At 36.1% G+C, this 24,599-nt stretch overlaps 3 protein-coding genes across 3 annotated transcripts in view; 2 read left to right on the top strand and 1 right to left on the bottom strand.

The window, feature by feature from the left end:
• The first annotated feature begins 1,391 nt into the window (after positions 1-1,391).
• Positions 1,392-5,327, top strand: LOC140152119 (uncharacterized). Its single transcript, XM_072174415.1, has 2 exons — positions 1,392-2,970; positions 5,221-5,327. The coding sequence occupies exons 1-2, from the start codon at positions 1,392-1,394 to the stop codon at positions 5,325-5,327; spliced, it is 1,686 nt and encodes a 561-aa protein (XP_072030516.1).
• On the top strand, positions 5,282-12,498 carry LOC140152936 (uncharacterized). Its single transcript, XM_072175489.1, has 7 exons — positions 5,282-5,635; positions 6,947-7,546; positions 8,083-8,256; positions 8,706-8,786; positions 9,148-9,242; positions 10,237-10,396; positions 11,213-12,498. Exons 2-7 carry the CDS (start codon positions 7,061-7,063, stop codon positions 11,681-11,683), a joined length of 1,467 nt encoding a protein of 488 aa, XP_072031590.1. The 5' UTR covers positions 5,282-5,635; positions 6,947-7,060; the 3' UTR covers positions 11,684-12,498.
• A 2,686-nt stretch (positions 12,499-15,184) lies between these two features.
• LOC140152935 (kinetochore-associated protein 1-like) overlaps positions 15,185-24,599 on the bottom strand; it is an 82,414-nt gene continuing 72,999 nt past the window's right edge. Inside the window, exons 48-54 of the mRNA XM_072175487.1 lie at positions 24,054-24,261; positions 23,426-23,489; positions 20,484-20,601; positions 20,269-20,358; positions 19,260-19,405; positions 16,419-16,518; positions 15,185-15,423 (exon numbers count right to left, since the gene is read on the bottom strand). Of these exons, the coding sequence (XP_072031588.1) occupies positions 15,337-15,423; positions 16,419-16,518; positions 19,260-19,405; positions 20,269-20,358; positions 20,484-20,601; positions 23,426-23,489; positions 24,054-24,261 (813 nt within the window). The 3' untranslated portion in view covers positions 15,185-15,336. The remainder of the gene's footprint in view (positions 15,424-16,418; positions 16,519-19,259; positions 19,406-20,268; positions 20,359-20,483; positions 20,602-23,425; positions 23,490-24,053; positions 24,262-24,599) is intronic.

Raw genomic sequence — 24,599 nt, 5'->3', positions numbered from 1 at the left:
TCCCGGGTGCGATCGGGTACCTATTTGTTCAATTCCCCGCGTTGTCACACGTGAGTTTGGTTGCTGATCCATGCTCTTCCTCGCAGATTTTTCTCCGGTTTTCCTACTGCATGCTTCTAAAATCAGACCTCTTTCCAGATCCCGTCATATTCGCTTGGCATCCCTTTAATTAAGTAACATTTGAGCACTTTGGGCTATGCTTCGGCCGAAAGTTATAAAAAATGAGTTGTGTAAAATCTCCTCTAAACGTATTAATTCAACAAAGCTGAAATGATTTTACATTTCGAGGGTTGACAAACAGCAGGCCTTAACTCACTTTTGGCCATGTTGAGATTTTGGTACCAAAATACTCTGTAATACCCACAGATTCTTAAAATCATAAGCATTAACTCAATTCAACTTCCTATTGCATCTATAGCACAATAATACTTGGTCACATCTCAATGCAAAATATTATTTTACTCATTTTTCTCCAAAAGGCACTTTTTGAGTTAAGGCCTTCTGTTTGTCAACCCTCGATTTGTCAGAATATTTTTACAATGTTGGGACTCGTGAGTTTAAATGTTTGTGGTCACAAGTTGTTAACCATAGCGGCTCGATATAGCATTGACGATACACCATGACGAGGCCGGTACATAATGACTTCAATTTCTAATGTTGTCATCGGATCAAAAAATATATTCATCGTGTATCTCAATGTTGAAAGTATCTCCAAAATACAAAAATGCTGAATGTTAAAAAAAAAGTCCGTTTCTGCACCGGGAGAAGCTACATGTAAGTTAGGATATCATGGGCCTATACGTTGTGCTATGAAACCAAAAGACAAACATATTTTGTATGGAAATGAACTTACTGATAGTCGGAGACGAAATACCTAAATGTTTCAAGTTTTTTTTCCAATAGCACAACGTAATCCTATGTAGGCCAACATATGTGGCTTCTCCCGGTGCGTAAACGGGCCTTTTCTTTTTTTTAACATTCAGCATTTTTTATCTTATTTTGGAGACCTTTTTTTTTTGTTTCAGATGATAATCATATTTGTTCACCATTTGTACGGATAAACCACGTAAAATTATAAACACGATCATCGGATATTTTCTCTTTGAAAAAAGCTATCTTCTGAAGAAAGTAATTAATTCGCCACTGAACAACCACAGAGCAAAATTACGGATTCTTAAAATGTACGTAAACATATCCAAATCGTACAAACTCATGATCGTATAACTAAACAATATAATAATGAACATAGCGGCGTAAACCAAAATAATCTTGTGCATATTGAACTTGACGGCAAAAAATGTCTTGATATTCATCACTGGAATGCGCAATCTGTTGGCAAAAAGACCACAACTGTTCACGATTACATTTTAGACAAAGATGTGGATGTATTAATGATAACGGAAACCTGGCTCGGAGAAGAAGACCCTGTAATAATAAATGAGTTCACGCCATCTGGCTATACATGTTTGAGTCATCCAAGACCTGGTGACAGGCACGGTGGTATTGCCATAATCAGTAAGACCAGTTTGAAGCTGTCTTTGTCACCTGTTGGAGTCGACACCATTAACTTTGAACATGTTTCTGTAACTGATAACTCAAAAGCCATTAGGTTAATTGGCATTTACCGACCCCCACCCTCAAAGACGAACGGTTTTACTCATCTTCGATTTAATGAAGAGTTTGATGATTTTCTAAGTGTAGTATCTACTCTTCCCGGTAAACCACTTATAATGGGTGATTTGAATGTTCACGTTAACAAACCATCTAAACCTGATGTTTCAAGGTACCTCACATCCCTTACAGAGCATGATTTGAAGCAATATGTTGATAAACCAACGCATATCAGTGGTAACATACTTGATCATGTTATTTGTCGTCCGGAGGATAATCTTCTTTCGTCTTGCACTGTTTTGCCATTTAGGTATGGATCCGACCATCATATGATCCAATGTACAATTAACAGGTTAAAACCGCCTCCTGAAAGAAGAGTATTTACCTCCAGGTCATATAAAGACTTGGACTTGATATCTTTTACTTCTGATCTTGGCAACGCAACGCAGTGTATTCTCTCTATGGATGATCCGAACGCTCAAGCTGAATTATACAACCGTTCAATTCGCGAGGTTCTTGATAAACATTGTCCTGAAAAAACGCGGTCGCAGAAACTGATTAGTAATCCAAAATGGTATACTGATGATGTAAGAAATGCACGTCGCGAACGAAGAGCCCTTGAACGCACGTGGAGGAAGACTAGATCAAATGAAGATCGCGATAAATTTGTTGCACAGAATTTGTTGCCAATCATCACGTCCATTATCAACAATTCTTTCAGAGTTGGTTCATTCCCTCTTTTTCTTCGTCAAGCAGTTATCACACCTTTGATTAAAAAATCCACTCTCAATCCTGATTTATTTAAAAATTACCGCCCTGTCTCCAACCTCCCTACTCTAGGTAAAATCATAGAGTATCCGGCTGTTTCTAGATTCAATAATCATCTCCAGGACAACAATCTCACTGAAACATATCAGTCAGCATACAAAGCTTCCCATAGTACAGAAACTGCTCTCCTTAGGGTGAAAAACGACATGTTGAATGAACTTGACAAAGGTAAAGCAATAATGTTGGTCCTTTTGGACCTTTCCTCTGCATTCGATACAATAGATCATGATATTCTTGTTGATCGAATGCAGAGGGAGTTTGGCATAACAGGCTCTGCCAAGAATTGGTTTAATAGTTACCTTAGGGATCGTAGTAACAGGGTTTGTGTTCTTGGAGACTATTCTGAAAATCATCCGTTAAAGTATGGTGTTCCACAAGGGTCAGTCGCAGGTCCACCGATTTTCACAGCGTATGCGCAACCGGTCGCTAATATTATCAGGCGTTTTCAGGTGGCTTATCACATTTATGCTGATGATACGCAGCTCTATATTAGTTTCAATCCTAAATCTGAGGAAGATACAGCTGCTGCACGTTGTAGGCTTACCAATTGCATTGCAGAAATACGATCGTGGATGCTTGCAAACAAGCTAAAGTTAAACGATTCGAAGACAGAGCTTTTCTTGATTGCATCTGCTAGGCATGCAAATGCTGTATCTCACCTTGATTTGAAAATCGGTGGATCTGTGATTGCTCCATCTGCTTCCATTAAAAATCTTGGCATTGTTTTTGATAATAGCCTTGCAATGAAAAATCATGTTAGCTCTTTGTGCAGAAGTGTAAAATTTCATTTGAGAAATTTAAATAGGATTCGTCGTTATATTGATCGTTCTACTTGTGCACATGCAGTGAGATCTTTGATTCTTTCTCGGCTGGACTATGGCAACTCTTTGCTAGGGGGTTTGTCCGTTTCTGATGTTCAGCGTCTGCAAAAGCTACAAAATCGTGCGGCACGTCTTATCTATCAGGTCAGCAAACGCACCAGCGCGACCCCACTCATTCGTGAGTTGCATTGGTTGCCAGTCCAGCAGAGAATTGAATTCAAGATCTTAGTGCATGTGTACAATTGTGTTTATGGTTCTGCACCTACTTATTTACAAGATGTCTTAACTAAATACAACTCAGGCCGTCAAGGGCTCAGATCTAACCAAGATCAAACTCGTCTTGCCATACCCCGTACTAAACGTTCCTTTGGGGACAAGTCATTTTCCGTTTTAGGGCCCAGACTATGGAACAACTTGCCTGTGCACGTACGCGCCGCTCAGAATGTGCAATGTTTTAAAAAGTTTTTAAAAACGTTTCTTTTCCCAAAGGTTTAAGCCGTAGTTATTTGTTTTAATTTTGGCTACTTTTATGTATGTTGGTTTTGAATGATGTTTCATATAAATACAATGGTTTTAATATTATAATAATTTATTCTTTTGAATTTCCATGCAGATATGTTTATGTATATTTTTGTTGTTGAAGTTGGTAATATTGCCATTTTTATATAAGGCTTTTGATATGTATTTTTGTTGCTTGTAGTTGTACTTTGTATGTATTTTTATTATGTAAAGCGCATTGGACATTGTGGAAATGCGCTCAATAAATCCTTGTAATAATAATAATAATAATAATAATTCCCTTGCTTGCTTAGCTTATGTTAAGTAAACTTGTTCCGTCCTTTAACATTTCATCAGAAGAATTGTCATCTGGATACGATCCTTCTACTTTATTTAACAAACGTCAGGTAAACGCCTAATTATTCACTCCATGTTTATTTATTACTAAATCTATGATTCACACATTCACTGGTTCGACTTCGTACTCACATCCGATTGAATTGTCACACACTGTCAATTGGTGGCGTTTTTTCAGTTCTGGCACCTCGAACCAAAGACCAACTGCATGGCTAAAAGTTGCTATAAGTTTTAACCATTGGCATTGCTGTCAACATGGTCAATTGCAATTAAACGTTTAATATTATACCACCAGCAGCAAAAAATTAGAACAATTGTCAACTTTTCGTCAAATCTGTCCCCGTATCATTTTGTCCCGGATAGTAAATTTAGAGCATTTGGTCCCGGTATTTTGAGCCAGTGGGAAACTTGCCCCTTAGGTCGGTAGCTCTCTGGGTCCGGGCTCTGGGCTGGTGATGGAGGGGGGGGGGGTTCTAGATTTCCATCTCGTTGTTGATGTTGTTATCAATAGAACTTTAACACAATACACTTTTAAGTGTATTGTGATTTTAAGTGTATAGTAATTAAAATTACTATGTTTACATAATTTCGTAATGGAGATAACATGGTGCTATGACAAATATTACATCATCTTCTCTGGAAATAGGCATAAAAATATATCATTTGACAATTCAGTTCTGACATATATTTTTTGTTAACAAATGTACTATATTGTATGCATTTTATGATGTTCATTTTATTGGGCATGTCCATCCCTTTAATTTAGGAACAAGACAGTAAACCGATCCGACCGACTAACCCTGATATTTCTGGCCATATATACTTATATGCTTTACACCAGACCCTCTAGTTTAACAAAATATTAATTATAATATAGGCCTAACGGATTTTGTATAAAAAGTTTTCTTCTGCGTACTGAGTTTATTAAAAGATTCCGTCTTTGAAAAAATAAAGAGAAAATGATGTTTGTAAGTAAAGTGATACAAATGCCTATTTTGGAACGTACTTAAATTTCAGAGGGAAGTACAGTGGTGTCAATCAATCGGGGACAAAGTCGTACCTCATTAAATTAAAGTGGTATAATTTTAATACATTACCTTCTTAGGATTGTCTGAAGTTGAGCCACTCCCACTAGAGGACCGGATTGGAGGCTCGTCCATGAAAGAATCAATACAAGACGAGATGGGTTACTGCACTGTGTACCGTAACTAGGCTAGCGATTGTTATGTAAAGAAGCCCAATACCACTTCTGTGTGCAAGACATCATTGATTTCAATCACATTTTATTTCGATTTATTTACGTAAGCCATGCGTAAGTCAATCATTAGGAATTTTAGATCAGCGATCAGGTTATCGACATAGTGACCAAGATACATGTATCAGGCATATAGATCCAAGGATAATGTTTATAATGCGAAGGTTTGACTAATTAAATACTGTAACCATGTATGGTTTTGGTGTTTTATTTTTGTATAACAGACCTGGATTAATATTTACTACTGTGGAGTGTTAATATGAAGGTAGGCAACGTAAAAATCATATAACTATAAGTATATTTCATAATCAAAGAAAATAAATGTTTGGTCAAAATCGCGGAAGAGATAAACACAAGCTTTAGGCCTAATCATGTATGTGTGTGTGACATATTTTTTTGGTTTGAATAGTAGTACCAGTATTGTAGTAAAGAAGGAACACATGATATTAGTTGTTGCTGTCTGAGACGAATATACCTAGTCTCAGGTTGCTGTGACGTCTTTATTTTGATATGTAGATTATTATTGTCTACTATCATATGCAGGCCTAAAATCAAAATAGAAAAAAGACAAAAGACAGCTGCTACTCCAAATAAAATTAGGCCTACATGTATATGCTGGTCCAAGGCCTAAAGCAAAGCTGATAGAACAATGATGTACAGATTCAGGCGTACGGTAATATATTATGTGATATTAGAGAGGGGCAGATGACCTAATATTTGAACCAAACCATAAACAAGATTGACCCTACAAAGAAAAACCTTATCCCAAATTTCGAAAAAAAAGTTAAAAACAAAAGAAACATCAGCAACACATGTTTTTGGATTACAAATATGCCTTTTTTTCTCCATTCCTTTGACTCATCTGGAAAAGCTCAATACATGTTACATAAATTAATAAATATAATTAATCAAAAGAAAAAAAAAGTAATCAGAGAAATTTACTTGAAAATGAGTGTTTTCCAACCCCTAAAACATCTATTTCACTTATTTTACATGCAAATTGTCATGCAGCATCTCTGGAATTAACCACCCTATCCTATCATGACCTGCATTATTAATAAACCTTATTAATGCTCATATTTGGATCTATAGCCGGGATATCTTTTATTGATTAATTATACTTGTATTTTTCTAATATTGACAAAATGTATTAATTTGCAAACCACTGATGTGAAACACACCAAGATAGAAAATTACACTCCATTGTATGTCTTATTTGTATATTTGTATGATACACTGGTAATTTGTTTTGTAAGCATTCAGATATGATTCTGATTTAAGCTTTTTCCAAAAAACATAAATGGCTGTGTTATATCCACCTCCATCTTAGATTGGAACATGGGGCCTTTGGATTATTAGGAAATGATCAAGCTCAGATTTATCTGTAAGTGGCACAATTATAACATTGCCAGTAAGTTTGTGATTGTAGGGAAGCTTATCATTAGCATATTTCACAGAACATCCTCGACTTGATTTAATTTCATGTTCTATCATTTGAGCCAGTGCTCTAATGACCATGATGTTAAATCGGTTTTCAGTTAAATTTTACAACAATACTTTTTTCTTATTGCTACAGGGAATTAACAGAAATTCTACAGTAAAGTAACAAGTTTAAACCATGGTTTAGATATGTGTACTACAATGAACCTACAATGATGTGGATAACAATAGTGTATGAATAGCTATCACTATGGGCAACATGGATGAAGAAGAGGAAAGAACAAAATCTCAAATTGCTGCGTCAGATCCAAACAATGAAACTGAAGAACAACCATCTCATAATGAGGATGACATTAAACATGAACATAAGAAGCACAAGAAAAAGAAGAAAAAACATAAACACAAGGATAAAGATCGAGATGAACATGATCTTGAATCAGCATCTAATACTGGACCTTCTGAAATAAACCATGCAAATGAAAATTTAGAGCAAACAATGAACGAAGAAGAAAGTACATCAAATGGAACTTTGCCAAACCATAATTTGCCAAATCATAGTTCCTCCCTTGACGATGTCAAAGAAAAATCTGATGATGATGTTATTAGCTCAGGAGAAGATTCCAAGATATTGGAACAAGATAAGAAGAAACTATTGAAAAGAAGACAAAGTTATAAGGAAGAAAAACACGCCCTAAAGAAGAAGTTGGAGGATACAAGAAATAAGTTTGAAGAGGAGGTATGTACAGGAGTTTTCTTCTTTTTTTAATTATGTAAATAATCTCCTTTTACCAAATTTTGTTTTCTCCATCTCATGATTGAAATATTTCACCCTAAAATGTAACTTTATGATGATAGCAATATTTCTACTTCGAGTATTCAAGTTAAATTTGATTGGGGCCAAGTGTCGGTCATAATTAGGCAAAATAAAAAAGACATCTAAAAGCTTTGACCAGTAAAAAATTTAAAATCCAATGTAGGATGCATTTTTTTCTTTCCCAACTCAAACAGTCACATAAGCTTGAGATGCTTAAAATGTTAATCTCACAATTCTATCGACAAATGATTTTAAAACATTTTTTACCAACATTTTTGTATAAAAAAATGGGAGGAAAAAATGGCAATTTCTCCAAGACAAAAATGTGCACCACCGTACAAAATGCACATAATTTCAATGCAAATCTGGTAACAACAACATGATAAAACAGGTTATATTAATGAAACATGCCAAATCCAACTTGTTTGTCAATAAACAACATTTTCTACCTTTTTCAGATTAACAAATATGAGAAAGATCTTGATGCCAAACGTCAAGAATATTTATCTCGTATGAGCGAGTTAAAACTGGATGAGCAATATGCCAGCTTGACTCAACAGATGGAAGATGTGTCTGGGCTTGAACAAGCTGTTGATCGAAGATTACAGCAGTGTACTGAACAACAACAAGAGGTATGGTACAATGGGCAAGATGTTATAGACTCTCTTGCAAGAGGTCCTGGGTTTGATCCCCAGTGGAGGCAAAATTCACAGACCATTATCCGCTTTCTCTACTTCTGCCTTGGAATTATGGGGCAGTGGCATAACCAGTAGGCCCCCCCGCTAATCATGGCAGTTGATATATCTAAGACCGTCGGTACACAAAGGAGCTTGGTGGAAAAAAAATGGGGTCAACAGTAGCCAATTTTGTGTGCACTGCTTATGCAGGGTGAAGAAACAAAGTACATGTAAGCCAAGGCAAATACTTCAAATCTTGAATGTGACCCTTCCCACTTTTTAGTAAATTCTTGAGCGCACTGGGGTTTTTACTGGGGGAGGCAAGAATTCTGCCTGGAGGAATTTTTCCCCAAGCCAAAATGGTGTATATTTTATTCAGTTATATGTGTATCTTTATATTGCAGGTTGAGGATCTTGAAAGATTTCTGGACAGAAGACAGCAGCTATGTAACAGTAGAGAAGCAGATTTGAGAAGGCTTGATGAGGTTAGTATATAAATGTTAACAGAATTGTTAGTACTGTTAGTATAACATAAGTACAGAGCTAACACAATGTTCACAGTGGTATTGCAAAAAAAGTAACACATGCTTCTCATGTTGCTACATTATTATCAGTGATGCCTGCAATAATGTGATAACATTTGAAACTGCTGCGCATTATTATTCAGTGATCCCTGTGATAGCATGACAACATTTGAATTTTGTTGGAGTATATGCCTAAATGTAAAAACCTCACAAAAAATAACTCGGCCTTTGTGGATACGCTTTTCAGAACTATTAATCGTATTCACAATATTTGAACATAGAAAGAAATACATGTAACCTTTTCTTATTATACCACACTTAGGAGCTTGACACTCTTCATCAAGAATTAGAGTTGGACAGAGATAGATTAGCAAGGGCAGGATTTGATACCAGCAACATTGGTAATAGAAAAGATAGGTAAGATATGTTACATTACAGGTAAATGTATACAATGTACCAACACTATAGCATTTTTGGTACTTGGCATACTTGTTGGGGAACCAAGCTTGTTCCAAAAAACGCAAGACCAGCTACATTCCCTTGAGTCGCTAAAAGGGTTATCAAAATTTAAAAAGCCTCCCAAGGTCAGTCAGTGAGTCTAAGGCCTCGTATCCATAGGCTGTTCCTTGTTCCATGTTTACTTTTTTCCCATGCGACCTGCCACACAGACAACGAACCTTTGTTTTGCTTAGTGGCCGCTACGGTTCGTTGTCTGTGTGGCAGGTCACATGGGAAAAAAGTAAACACGAACAAGGGCACATGCCACAAGGAACAGCCTATGGATCGAGGCCTTAGACAGAGCTTTCGCAACTTTCTGAAAGGTAAAACAGAAATTGAGGGAAATAATTAGGGAAATAGAGAAAAATGTTATTCCTGCTTAAGACTGGTAAGGTATAAAACTATTGGTAAATTTTGTTTCACATGTCCAATAATTTACTCACCTCTTAGATATTTCATCATAGATCTGTGCATACTGATGAAGTCTTCTGATTGGAAGATGAAACATTGAAAATGTGAGTAAATTATTTGACTTGTAAAACATAATTTACCAATAAAAGAATTTGCCATTAAAGAGTGTAAAAAACAAAATTTGACTGACTTGTGCAAAAATTAAAGCACATAATTGTAAAGGTTTTATCTCTGTCCAATACCTACATACATATTTTTAACATTACTTGATATTTGTCCGCTTTTCTTCTTTAATAAAATATTAGATGGCTGCCATGTTTACTATTTGGACCATTTCAGTACATGTATCTTTGTTCCATAATTACTCAAATCTGAATTCTAATAAATTTAAAGTTGTTCTGTCCTGTCTGTATCTTTTAGTTTGATTTATAATACATTAAAATTGTGCATCACAAACTAACTTTTCTCTAAAGATACAATCTGTAACCTCCTCTGATTACAGGAAACCCTCTCTGAATACTTCATCAACATCTCAGTGGAAAGGCGATGATGATGATGACTATATAGTCAAAGCTAATTTAAGGAAATGTCAGGCCAATTTGAAAAAGACAGAAGAGACACTGACTACTACAAATGAACAACTTGCAACTCTTAAAGAACAGGTGAGTATAATGAATAATAATGCAAATAGTGGGTAAAATAAGCTATTCCAGTCGAAATCCATACACCCCTATCGAAAACATGACCTTAATTTCACACACAAGGGGTGAATATCTTCAAATAAATAAATAAATTTTGGTATTTATATAGACTCATTCAGGTAACTCACATTTGAAATTCATACTCCCTGTGTGGGAGATTAAAGTCATGTCTTCCACAGGGACTCAGGGAGGGTATGGATTTCAACTGTTATAGCCAATTTTGTGATCCAATTTTCCATCTAGTGCATGCAGTCAGATGATCAACACATCGAGGTAGCAATTTCGTTCACCCATCTGCTTGTATACAACAGTACTTTGAGCGAATCCTCGATCATGATTTGATGTTGCATAAAATGAAAGTTGCTCTGATGTCGCCGACTAAGCAAAGAGCATTATAGCTTCTCTTTTGCTGTGTAAAAGAATTTAAACAACATCAGATTCCGTAAGGTTGGATGAGAATGAGTCTCACGCGATATGCATAAAACATTGCAACCTCAAAGTTTAAATTACAAACTCTCATGTCAGTGACTTTGGAATTGCCTTCATTCAAGCATACTTTGCCAAGTACAATGTATCAAGATAGGAATTACATGTATACAGCTTCGGAAAAAACAGTCACATCCCTCAATGAAGTCTTGACAATGGGCTAATTTTGTGTATGCTTACAAAACATGAAGGATAGACCCTGATTTTACTCATTCTGTTAATAAGCACTTTGTCTATACCCTTATGTATTGAATGTACTTATATTATTTGTGACACTTCATTCACTTTCAGGTCCAAACTTTACAGACTGAAAAGAAGAAAAACTTGGACAAAATCAAACATCTAGAAACCCAATTATCTGTGGCTCTCAGTCAACTATCTCAAAAAACAATGCAATCAAAAGTCTCTTCAGCAGACAGGTACAAATCAAGTCGAACACATGTTAACCAAGACAGACTCAGCTCAGCCAATCTCAGCATCAACCAACAAGCTCAGCTTAGGCGATCACAACGAGGAAGTATAGCGCCCTCTACTAGCAGTAGTAAATATGCATTGATGTCAGTACCCAATAGTCCTAATTCAACGATGGGGAAGAGTGATGGAAGCAGCCACAGTCCCCTGTCTTCTGAAGGATCTCCATCAACCAGCACAGCATTCCTACATGATGGAAACGGGTCAAGATTCGATGGTGGTACTAGGTCAAGAACTGAAAGTACTACTTCTAGCCAAAGAAATGTCAGTGCTACTTGCTGTGTCATGTGACAGGGCAAGTTGGTGGGGTATTTTCCTATTGATTGATCGGTCCTCATATTGATTGCATGATATGATCATATAATTTTATACCAATCAAGTAACAATGACGCTGCTATATATCATATTTGTAAGAAAATATAATTATATAATGAAAAAAGGGGAGCAAAGAAAATTTGGCTGAAGTGGGATTCAAACCCAACCTCTCTAGTTTGCAAGACCAGTGCTCTACCATATGTGACCATCCAGCACAACTGAGCCCTGAAGTCGCCAATCATCATTTTTGAGATATTCATCCAAAATATTCTGCTTGAAATTAGCTTTAAAATGATGTATATCATGTTTATAGTACTTGACATTTAAGTAGTGAAAAATCAATAAAACAGTCAATAAATCCTTTGTTTCCTATTGTTTATTGTTAAGTTCAATGGAGCATATCTCAATAGTGGCACTGGCGACATTCGGGCTCAGTTGTGGAGGATGGTCACATATAAGCTATTCAGCCCTATGATGGATGGTGACCCCAATTACCAATACCTTCGCTCAGACGCTGGTCAGAGCCATAAAACCTTGCTGTTGTGTGGCCGGGGTATGTCCACATTACAGTACAACCCGGGAAGCGAAAGTAGAGGGAATCAATGAAGATGCAGCTTTTAAATACCGGTACTTTTAGTAAACAATATATACAGAGAAACTCTGATCAGATAATAATATTAAATGAAGAGGGGGAGCAAAGAAATTTTAGCTGTGGCGGGATTCGAACCAGCGACCTGTCTTTGCAAGACCAGTGCTCTACCATCCAAGCTATCCTCTGTATTTTGTTTACTAAAAATATATCTAAATTAATATCAATGATTTATATGTATAATTTTGCAAAATATGACCAGATTGATTTGTTTTAAAATTTAAAATATAAATTCACTATCACAGATACTTTTTAATTAGTGAATAAATTCTGAATTTTGGAAAAGCAGACATACTTTAAGAAACAAATCTGAAAAATGTAAAACATATTATCACAACCAACTTATCAATATATTTTAAGAGAATATGCAAGTTGTGATTAAAAAGCCTGACCTTGTTACTCAAAAATGTTTTTGGCACATGGGCGTTTAGTATTCTGCCATCATACATGTTCAAGTCTTTTGTTGATGATATTGTTCAATTTTCTCCTTGAATTGAATTTGTGAAACTTTTGGTTTGAAAAGCTCAGTTTTTATTTAATTTGAAGGATGTCAACAATTTAATATATTTTGATGGCCAAATGACTAATATATCTGTTAAATAGATGGAGACAATTGCAATACAATCTGTGCATATTAATCTATAGTTTTTATTTTATCTATAGTTTTTATTTAACAAATTTTTTCATAATATATAAATATACTAGTGCTATAAACAGTTCATGTTTTCTAATTTCTCATGTTTCTCCAAATTCATACCATTCATGCATCCAGCCATATTGCAATCCAATTTGCACTCAAAAATTAATCTGTTGTAACCAAACTCATGTTGGAGTGTATTGCAAATGCAATATACACTTTTCTTAAAAGTGCTCATTCTGTTGTACATGCTTACACAATGGGCTAACCAGTTGAAATTATGGAAAACATGACAAGGGGGAGTAAAGTTTGAATGTAGTCACCCATTCAGGTAGCCCCATTTCAAATTCAAACTCCCTTGTCTTCCACAGGGGTGTGTGAATTTCAACTGGGATAGCCCAGTGTGGAGTGCCATTTGGTCACACAAATTATCAGAATATGAAAACTGCTGTAAGGCAACAAAAAAAAAAACCTTGTTCTACGGGACCGATCGACCCATTTTGCAGATTTTTTCTAAAATCAGCAATTTTTCATCCAGAGAACAGGGTTTTCCCCATCACCTAAAGGTCAATATATTTTGCAGCACAAAATGTTCACAACTTTCAGACACAAGCATTTGTGACAGTAGCTTGAGGCTTGCATGCATCCTACATGAGGTTTTTCCTGCCAAATGACAATTTTAAATACATTTACTGCATAATAATTACTATTTGCATGAATCTTTAAATTTGGTAAAGATAATTTCATTTTATCAAAACTATGTTACATTCCCATTTTATGCTATAATAAAAAAAATCTGCATAGCCAGATATCTCGATCATCTTTTTAGAATGTAGGCTTACAAGTGCATAAGCCCATCACAAGTACTGAATTAGGCAATGTCTTTGGTATAGTAGGCATGCATGTACTACCAGTTTTTCCCACCAAACATTGAGACAATAACATGGAAAAAAAGAACTATTGGGATGTGTCTGGCTGTACAAATCATTTCTATAATACAAATTTCAACTATTTATTATCAGACCACTAAGGGAACAAACCAAAAGTTTGATGACATCCTATAAACAAAAAGACAATTCAGGGGGAGGTCAAAAGTCTGATTATGTTTGTAAAAACATAGTTAAAATATTGGTCAACAATGCTCTTTTGGGCTAGAATTTTCAACATTTCACACTTACAGGTAGGGTGTCAGCCTATAAACGAAAGCAGTTTGGTTTATAACAAACAAAAGCACTTTGGTTTATAGGATGTTTTCAAACTTGTGGTTTGTTCCCTAAGGCAATGTTAAAGAAGCCCATGTTTGTTTTGTATACAGCCCTTCTGATATGTTATGTACCAGTTCAGTGAGCAGATGCAGGGGTGTCCAACTATTTTTTGAACATGACCCCATGTCTTGAAAGTTGAACCACTTCTGCCCTCGCATAAAATTTGTGTTACATGTGCGTATGTTGATGGTCGCAGTATCGAATGAAGCATGTAAAGCCATAATGTGAGATTTGTATACAGAATAGATTCCTATTTAAATGTTATTTTTCAGTGATAGCTACTGATCACATTGTCCCCTTTTTATTTCAAGCCAAACAAATAAGGCAAAACAATGCAAAAGACCTACAAGATGGTTTCCGACATCGTTCGTTTTTCTCCTGTCTTTCGGGGTTTCTCCCGTCTTTTCATAAATGTGTTTTTTAACTTTGGAATGCGGATTGTCAAGCAAAATGTGGAACAGTTGGCAGGTCTGGTTCTGCATCTTTCATGTAAATTCATGATCTTGTTCCACAACACAGTACAGTTCAATAACAGATAAGCTTAACACAGCGTTCACAATTTCTCTTATTTTCAACATTACATATTTTAATTTCAGGGCTCGTTAAGTATTCAAACTATCAAAAAAGGCAATGTTTCCTTTTTAGATTTATATGCAAAATAATATTGAGGTACAATATACAAGAGATGTGTACATTTTGTACATAAACGAATCAATAATAATAACATTATTTTTCAGAAGAGAAAATAAACTAGAAAATATATGAATACATTGTACAATGTTTGTTTTTGTCTGTTACAGTATAATGCATAGTCTGCAAATGTAATATAAATATATAAATTTACACAAATATTAACAAAAATGACAAAAAATACAGATCAGTAAGGATTTGAACTGGACTATTATCTTTTTTAGGCCATTATCTAATTTTAGGCCATCACCTGAGTTTATGTCACATAGGGAAGAGCAGGTCATATGAAATTCACACATCTTCAGCTCAAGTCTTGTTTATCATACCCAAGATATTTTGGAAGACTTATTATATAAATGGCGTCTTTCTTCAAGCTGTTACTGTTGATTTATCCAGTTGTTTCAGAGTTGTACTGCCTAGGCTCCTTGGGCACATACTGCAACAAATCACCCAGCTTGTACATCTTCAAATATGACTGTCAAATACAACAAAACATGAGACAAACTAATTAACTTATTGCATCTTAATAAACTTTTGAATAATCATTCATGAGGCAAATTGACCAATAGTGGCTGATATTTGATAAGTGCTTTACATGCATTGATATTTGTCAATGCACAGGCGCACCACCATTTCTGCCAAAATCGGAGCAAGTTGGTATTTTTACACCTGTACAATAAAAAAATGTGTCATTTTACCTGAAAAAGATTTTTGTAGAATAACTCCATAAAGACAGGTTGTTGATAGCACAACTCTAATACATTTGTTTAAACCTTGTGATCAGATCAGTAATTTGGTATATATTTCAACAAGATTGGTGCATTTAAAAATTTTTTTAATACCTGTATGGCCTTTTGTAACTTCTAGCGGTCACCAGGGTTCAAATCCAAAATGCCAAATCCAACTTTGGACCTTATACTTCATGTGTGGCCTCTGTAAACTTTTCTAAATTGCATGTGTTAGTGCCCCCTTTCAATGTACTTTTAGCATGAAAAATTAATGGTAGGGAATGCTAGCTGAATCACTTAATCACAGCAAAAACATCTTGACACCGAATTTCATAGATGTGATATTTATTCAATGGGTATTATTGCTACAACATAAAAGATGTCCAATTGGACTTCCAAAATAATCATTAAGGGGTGGGGTACGAACATTTGGACAGTATTTAATGTGGGACATATCAGACATATCGAATTGCATTTGTATTATATCGTGAATTTCAAAAAATGAAAATTATTTGATATCAGAAAGACATTCTTCATATTCAGAATGTAATTCGATATGTCTGATGTGCTCTCATGTCCATAAAAAATACTGTCGAAATGCTCATTCCAGATCCCTTAAGTCAAATATGTACCCATGTTTGCCTATAATTCAAAAAAGGAATTTCACTCCAAATTTTGCACCCATAGTTTCCTTAAATCTAGACAGATATGTGCTATTTATCTAGATAGATCGTGTACTTACCCTGAGTTTAGCCACCCCTGATGAATCTTGGCCCAAAGTTGTTGGTGTATCAGGGTGGTAACCACTGTACAAATTCACCATGTCAATTGCATCACCAACCCTGCACAGGGAAAAAAAGAAAATAAGTGTCATAGAACTGGCATGAGGTTTTTAATTGCCTTACTTTATGGTATGGTGCTCTTGGAATAATAGAAAAACAAAACAAAAAAGATTTGCATACTTGTTCTGGCTGTGTCTTCAGATTATTTTCACCAAATCAGCTTCATTGCGTTTGATCACACCATTTAACAAGTAGACCGCCTAACGTATCATACACGCTATTTTGTGCGGTTTGTATTGCAAGGAGATCACTGGCTTGTGCAACGTTATTTTGTGTGGTTTGCATAATTCATTGACCTACAATTTACTCATAGACTAATTTGCAGTCATTTATAATTTTCTCCAGCCAGGGTCAACAGGATTGTTACTGTTTTTTAATTTTTTTTATTCTATAATTAAAAAAAAAGGAAGTTTTTTTTATTTCAAACTCTAATGGTGACCCGCAGGTCAAATTGCTAGAATTGAACATTAAACACAACTAAACAGACACAATGCAATTTGCAGGCAGCAGCTTAATCAGCGCCAATATTGCAACATTGAAACAAACAACTATACAATTCAACCCAACCCCAATCCCCCAGTAGGCAATGAGGATAAAGTGCCTTGCCCAAGGACACAACACGTTGGCACGAGCGGGGCTCAAACTCGCAACCTATGGATTATGAGTCGGGCGCCTTATCCACTCGGCCACACGTGATAACGACACAATGCCATAATATAAAGGATACTAAATTGATTGAAAAAATGATACCCCCTTGCCCCCCCCTCAATTTAACATTGCATGTATGGCCTATAACGTTGTGTGAGAGCATGGTTTTTGGCATTCAGGGAGACCAAAATGTACAGAATATGGGGTCATTGGTTGAGAGAGTAGATCCGTTTGGATCTAAATTATAGGGGGGCATTGGGTGAGAATGACTTTTTAATGGGGTCTTTGTATGAGAGCCTAAAGAAGCCTCGAAAATTGAATTTCTAGTTCTAAATGACTTCAAATGGCTTTGTCATTTCAAAGTCTTTGGGTGATAGATCTAAAGGAAAAATATGGGGTCTTTGGTTTACACAGCATGTACTGGTAATGGGGTCTTTTGGTGACAGCAATGGTGAAAAAGGGGGTCTTAACAGCCCTACACATACGCGCCACCTCCACAGTGGGAGTGCCCTCCCCCCCCTCGGATTTCAGCATCTCACATCAAGGCTCCCATTGGGACCCTACACATACGTGTCACCTTCACAGTGGGAGTGCCCTCCCCCCCTCGGATTTCAGCATCTCACATCAAAGCTCCCATTGGGAGCCTCATTCCTTTTTTAAAGGAATTTTTATTGTATAATGATAACGACACAAAGGATACTAAATTGATTGAAAACATGATACCCCTTGCCCCCCCAATTTGACATTGCATGTATAACATTCTATGTGACCTTCTGAGTGTAGGTGTGATTACATTTGGCAAAATATCATTAAAACTCCCACTGCATGATGGGTAGGTGTATTATATATTACAATTTCCCCAACATATTTGCCTGGCCTAATTGATTGTATTTTATAGCTCTCATTTTATTTACTCACAGTATATTAGTCAAAGACATAACAAAAGGTGCTAATAACATGTACAAACAGAGTGAGTACTCAATTGAAAAATCAGGAACAATTATATACATTGTTTCTAAATCAATGGTATAGTTTTACAGTTTCTCTCTACTAAAAGAAACTTTAACCATTAAAACCAATTAACAAACATAACGTCAAAAGTAAAACATAATCCGATATAATTTTTCTGTTGAACAAACTTTAACAAAAACGTCACACAATGATACCAACTCTATTACATTTATTCCTGTTTATAAATAATAGCGACTACAAACACAATTATTGAGAAATAATTTTTCACAATCAAGGAAGGACGGACTGACTGACTGAAGGACGGATCTTCAGACGGAAGCGTTCTTATAATCTTTATTTCATGGCGTACGATAAAAAGCATAGGGATCCATACTAAAATTATGCCTCGCTCATTTGCTTTAAGGGGGGGTATGAACGTTTGGACAGTATTTATTGTGGACATTAGAGCACATCAGACATATCGAATTGCATTCTGAATACGAAGAATGTCCTTCTGATAACAAATAATTTTGATTTTTTTGAAATTCGCAATGTAATACACATTTGATGGCAATCAGTAAAAAATGATATTTTGGATATTTAACAGTACTCGAAGTAAACTTTATGAATCTGACGATTTATACTTAAAGTGGATGTAGGTGGGATGAAAAGCCGACGATCAATTGAAAATTGGACCTTTCACTGAAGATATGGATTTTTTCCCAAAACACCAAAAAAATTAGGTCTTTTGGGGAAAAAATCCATAACTTCAATATGAAAGGTCAAAATGTTCAATTGATCGTCGGCTTTTCCTCCCAGCTACATACACTTTAAGAATATGTCATTAGATTTATAAAATTTACTTCGAGGAATGTTATATATCAAAAATGTGAAAAATATCAAATTTTAATATTTTGTCATAAAATTTGTATTATATTGTGAATTTCAAAAAACGAAAATTATTTGATATCAGAAAGACATTCTTCGTATTCAGAATGCAATTCGATTGGTCTGATGTGTTCTCATGTCCCACAAAAAATACTGTCGAAACGCTCAAACCGCTCATTCCAGATCCCTTAAATTATGGGCTTTCACAAAAAAGCAATTTGCTCATTGTGCCTGATCCTATTATGTTTTCTTACCTGTTTGCCATGAGTGCTCTCTTTAGAAGTCCCTTGATGTTTTTGGTCTTGACAAAGTAGTCACTCATGCTGGCAAAGTGTTTGGTGTCTTCTAAGGTGCTGTATCGTTCAGTGCGTGCTAGATGCTCAAACACAGCTGCTTGGATCTAATGAGAAACACGGCAAAAAAAAATGTAAATCTACAAATCCTGTGAGGAAAGTTTTATATTGAATCTTAAATGCAAAAATAACTGCAATCAACATAAAATTGATAACATCCCTAAAATTGGCTAAAAATAAATTCAAAATTTGTTTGAGAGATATGAATTTAAGTCTCCATGAGTGCTCTCCATTTTAAAAACAAATAAAACTAAAATTGCAGGGTTCTTGGTGTGAGTGGTTATTGCAATCATTATATTCACAGAATCATTGATGGGACGCTTTAAAAAAAAAAAGGCAAGTAATAGAGTGTATTCAATAAACCCAAGCGGAACATGAGTTGCTAAGTAACCACAATCCGAACCATAAACACATGCATGATCAGACAACAATTGTTCAATTTCCCCATAGCTTCCCACGTTGTACACACGTCAGTCAAATTGGCGGTGTTGGTTTATTTGCCCTCCAAGTTATAGCATCGCTCATTTTGTGTTGAACATTGTATGTGGGCCTCACTGTAATAACATAAAGATCACTGTGATATCATTTCAAGAGGGCACTTTCCCAATTAAGCTAAACAGCCTATGTGGAGGAATTTTATGCATCAGCAATCACATCAATGACATAGTAATGAATACCTTCTATACTTCCACCAACTTTGAACCAATTATTTGATCCCTTAATGACCTTTGACCTTGAATGAGTGCCACTTGATTTTTAAAACATTCAAACTTCCACTCAGGTTTATGTCCACCAACTTTGAGCCCAATCAGAATGAATTTAAAATCTGACCCATAGATGACATTTGACGTCAAATGACCTCTGCTTGTGATGTTCCTCAAATGCTAGTTCTACTTTGCTTTTTACATACCTTATCTGCCTGCGGCATCTGCTTCCCACTTTGCTCCACTTTAGCAATTTCATCTAATATGGCAACATGACACTGAAGATCCAGCAATGCCTAAAAAGACAAATGGAAAGATCACACATTGAGCAAAAATACAATCAATCAATAGTGGAGATGAGGAACTTACTAAGTTCGCAAGCTCAGACATGCATGTTAATATTAACACAAGTGAACATTACCTGAATCTTGTCTTGTGCTGGTATATAGAGTAAGCAACCCAGAGCTTCAGCATACATCTCTACTTTACTGAACTGCTTACACAGTGATGCTAAATCCAGGGACATAGCCATTGGGCAACTGAAATGATAAGAAATATGGTATGTTTGATGGTGTTGAGTTACTATATATAATTATTACCGTTACAACTGAATCTTCTACATGGGTGCGCCGTCGGATATCACATTACCGGTGCAGCCGGTCCACGTGTGAAAACTACTGCTGTGAAGCGGGCCCGGGCTGGTCTAGGCTGGTTTTATAGCGCCACCATGGGTAAGGTGAGGGGACAGACCCCTCGGATTTATTACTGACACTCAGAGAAGAGTTATTTGACAATTCAATAAGTTATTCTTGTTTCTCTATCAGGTTTATTTTTTTACACACACTTGACACACATAAATATAATCATAATCATATGACACAATCAAACATATTAAAACAGAAGAGAGCGAGCAACGATATGATGGAATGAACGAAAGATCAGAGCAATCAGAACGAACTGAACTCAGAACAGTCGAAAACTCTGCAACATAAACAAACCAAAAATAAACCTAATTAGCATGACTATTTTTAAAGAAACGGAGTCCCACTAGCAATTTAGTTTAGACCAATAGAAATTGTGACAGGACCTAACAAATTGTTGGTACTGTACCAACTATATTTCCAATACTGAGCTATCATTAGCAATTCGGTTCAGTTCAATTCAGTACAACATAGGCTTTTCATCATAACATTACGGTACTTCATCTGACACGCACGGTAGGAACACCAACTGTAGGCCTACGAATATCTTTGTACACTTTGTCAGTTTTATTTTATCTTCTTACTCAGTTCTCTGCTGGTCAAATTGCACTATAACTTATCACCAATTTCACTTTGTCATCAACTCATCATTCACATGATCAGTTCACATGACTAACGAAGCATCAGGCTTCCTCTCTTTTCTGCACTATACCGTATATGGTACCACATGCATACACAATGTACTCTTCATCCATTTCCAGCCTTCTACTCAGTGCCATTTTCCACATTATCACTATCACTTGTTTCAACACATCAATAGCCACACAGGCTGCCTGTATCATCTCATTATATTCTCAGCAGAGAACATTAATTCACATATAGCGCCTATGACTCTCCTCACAAAGGTAAATTCTCATATCAATGTCAAAAGTTAGGCCCATCACAAACATGCGATCACACAGAGCAAATAAAATATGGAGCTATAAGCTATGGAGGAAGATCATGACCATTTTACCACCTGGTCAACTATCTTTTGTGCTCCGTGCATCATCAGACACATTACCAACAGAGGTGAACCTTCGTAGGTGGAAGATCCAAACTTCAGCTGTTTGCTGCCTCTGTAGTCAACCCAATCCAACAACTTTTCATGTTCTGAATGGCTGCCAGGAAGCACTTCAACAGGGTAGATTCACCTGGAGACATGACTGTGTCTTGTCATCAATTGTTCAATTCTTGAAAGACAATGTCCAAGATGGCAGCACAATATATGCTGACATCCCTGGCTTCAAGCAACTAGTAACCCTCCTTCCACGGTTCCTCCTGACATTTCGTTAACCTCGGCAAGACCGGACATTGTGGTCATCAATCGCAATAAGAATCGTGTGACTCTGGGAGAACTAACTGTTCCCCACAACTCTAAGCAAAGTATGTGCAATGCCAAGGACAGAAAAGCAAACAAGCCAAACTATCTGACTCTTATCCAAGAACTGGGTGAACAGTTTGATAATGTGCAATATGTGACCATTGAAGTTGGATCTCTTGGTCATACAATCCAAAGTGACTTCCATGCTAGTCTAAAGTATCTGTGTAATGCCAATGTCTCCAAGCAGTCTCTGAGAGTCATCATGCAAGATGTTTGCAAAACCGCCATCACCTGCTCGCAGATCAATGTTCAGTAGGCGCAAGTTGTCTGTCTGGTCTTCTCCACCTCTCCTTCTATTCCCATGGCAAGTTTACCTCTCGGGTTTACAACCCTCCATAATCATGTGTGCCTGATGGCTCCCAGAGACTAGTTGCTTCATCCAACTGACTTGATTCAAATGTGACTTTTCCAATGTTGTATACTTGTATTTATTTATGATGTGCAATCGACCATGATTTTATGCATTTGCTTTGTTATGCAGTTATAGGAGTGTGTGCATGTAAGTGTGTAGATTTGTGTTGTGAATGAGTGTAGTCAGGAGCAGGAGTGTGTAAGTGTTTAGTTGAGGTGTATGTGCAAGGGAGTAGATGAAGCATTAGTGGGTTGAGTATGTAAGTGTGGGTATAGGTGTGTTTGGGTAGATGCTGAAGAATGAGTTTTCACCATTGGTTTTGGGAATTTATTAACCTTTTGCTTTCTTAAATTTTAAAGTTACCTTGCCTTGCCCCCTGCTAGACAGGGTAAGCAAGTTGTCCTAGGTTTAATATCTCTGTTGTGTAATTAATATTTTTATTCTTGTGTATTTCATGTATTTTTGATGTTTCGCAAATGTTAATAAATGCGGTTTGATATAATGTTAAAATCATCAGAAAAATAGCTATAACTGTAAGTTTTTAAATTATATTAAACTGGTGGAAAAAAACCTGACATTTTTGGCATAGTTTTTTAGTTTGTTTAATCCTTGTTTAACTAGTTAATATCGTCTGCCTCCTTCAAATAGAAATACAAAAATTGACTAGGCCCATCACTAAGCACAGGTACAAGAGATTAATCACTATAATTTTGGGAATTTGAGGCAAACTACTTCTCTAACATGTCATTATTAAATACAATTTTCCATGCACTGCTTTCTTGGTACCTCTTGCTTCAGATATTTAGATACATATCATAAATCAAATCTATAAAATACAGCAAGAAATTAATGCTTTTTTATGTGTATGCACTACACATGTATTTTACCTTTGCAGAAAGATGGCTGACTGACGACAACGATCCTCTTGGTCCTCGGTTAATGGAGCACATACTGCTTGTAGAGAAAGAAAAAACAAGACATGTTTCTTTATTAAAATTATTTTATTATGATTGGTGAAACTACAAATCACAGTTAACATGGTGCTTCTTGTCAGTGTTCATGCATAACCACCACTCATCAAGCAGACCTTGCTTTCATTTCTATGTTCAATGCTTTTTCAATGTCTCTCCTTTACAGTAATTTGTACATTTGATTTCTCACTTTTTTTTTTATTACGTGACTTGCCCGCAATTTTTTACCACTATTTTTGAATTTTTGACCAAATTTCCAAGACTTTTCTAAAATCAAAATTCATTGACTTAAATTAGTGAATCAGTGGAACCCTGTAATCGGCTGCTTACATGCCTGACATTGCTTGGCTGTATTTTGTGTCTAATGAATGCATATCTCTGTATTTGTGAGTACTTACAGTGCCAACATTGACCATATTCTAACCTGAAAAGAACAGAACAAGAAAGGTTCCACATCCTTGCTTGGCATTGTATGTGTTGTTTTAAAGTATTGATCATGATAACATATAATACATGTGATATGAGATGACAAACAATGACCAACCTGCTGTGAATGGGGCCAATAAGACACTTCTCCAAGCTCTTGGTAGACATTGTATGTGCCATAGGTCTGGTAATGCAGACAGAGAAGACAGAACATGATGCAAGAAGTCTGTCATATTGAAGGAGATGAGTTGTAGGAGGATACTATTCCACAGCTGTGTATCATGAATCTTGTAGTCAATGCATAGGTCTGCTACCAATCGCACTGCCTGTAAGAGAGTAATAGCAGATTATGAGAAATAAGTCAAATACAGGTGAGGTCACAATATCACATACGTTTCAGTCTGTGAACATTTTTGTAACATTTTCTTGGCTAAGTGCTGTCCGTGACACCAACTAAGTGAGGCACGTGTTTTTAGTGTTTGCACCAAGAGGGAGCTCCCCCATAACAATTGTCCATCCCATGAAGAAATTTGACCAAAAGTGCAGTATTATTTTTCAGTGATGTTAAAACTTTAGGGCAAAAAAATGAAACTAAATGGCCGACTGACCCTCTCCATTTACAGCCAACACAACTATTTGCTTTGTGTCTTATTTATCTTTCATT

This window comes from Amphiura filiformis, chromosome 5, assembly GCF_039555335.1.
Source record: "Amphiura filiformis chromosome 5, Afil_fr2py, whole genome shotgun sequence".
Taxonomy (NCBI): domain Eukaryota; kingdom Metazoa; phylum Echinodermata; class Ophiuroidea; order Amphilepidida; family Amphiuridae; genus Amphiura; species Amphiura filiformis.
This window is presented reverse-complemented; position numbering and strand designations above follow the sequence as displayed.

What these genes read in the sequence shown, in the direction of transcription:
- LOC140152936 (XM_072175489.1), top strand. Translation starts at nt 7,061, where the DNA reads ATGGGCAACATGGATGAAGAAGAGGAAAGAACAAAATCTCAAATTGCT. An exon ending in GAAATAAGTTTGAAGAGGAG is followed by an intron (nt 7,547 to 8,082) that starts GTATGTACAGGA and finishes TACCTTTTTCAG; the next exon opens with ATTAACAAATATGAGAAAGA. An exon ending in GTACTGAACAACAACAAGAG is followed by an intron (nt 8,257 to 8,705) that starts GTATGGTACAAT and finishes TTTATATTGCAG; the next exon opens with GTTGAGGATCTTGAAAGATT.
- LOC140152119 (XM_072174415.1), top strand. Translation starts at nt 1,392, where the DNA reads ATGATAACGGAAACCTGGCTCGGAGAAGAAGACCCTGTAATAATAAAT. An exon ending in GGAAGATACAGCTGCTGCAC is followed by an intron (nt 2,971 to 5,220) that starts GTTGTAGGCTTA and finishes TTACCTTCTTAG; the next exon opens with GATTGTCTGAAGTTGAGCCA.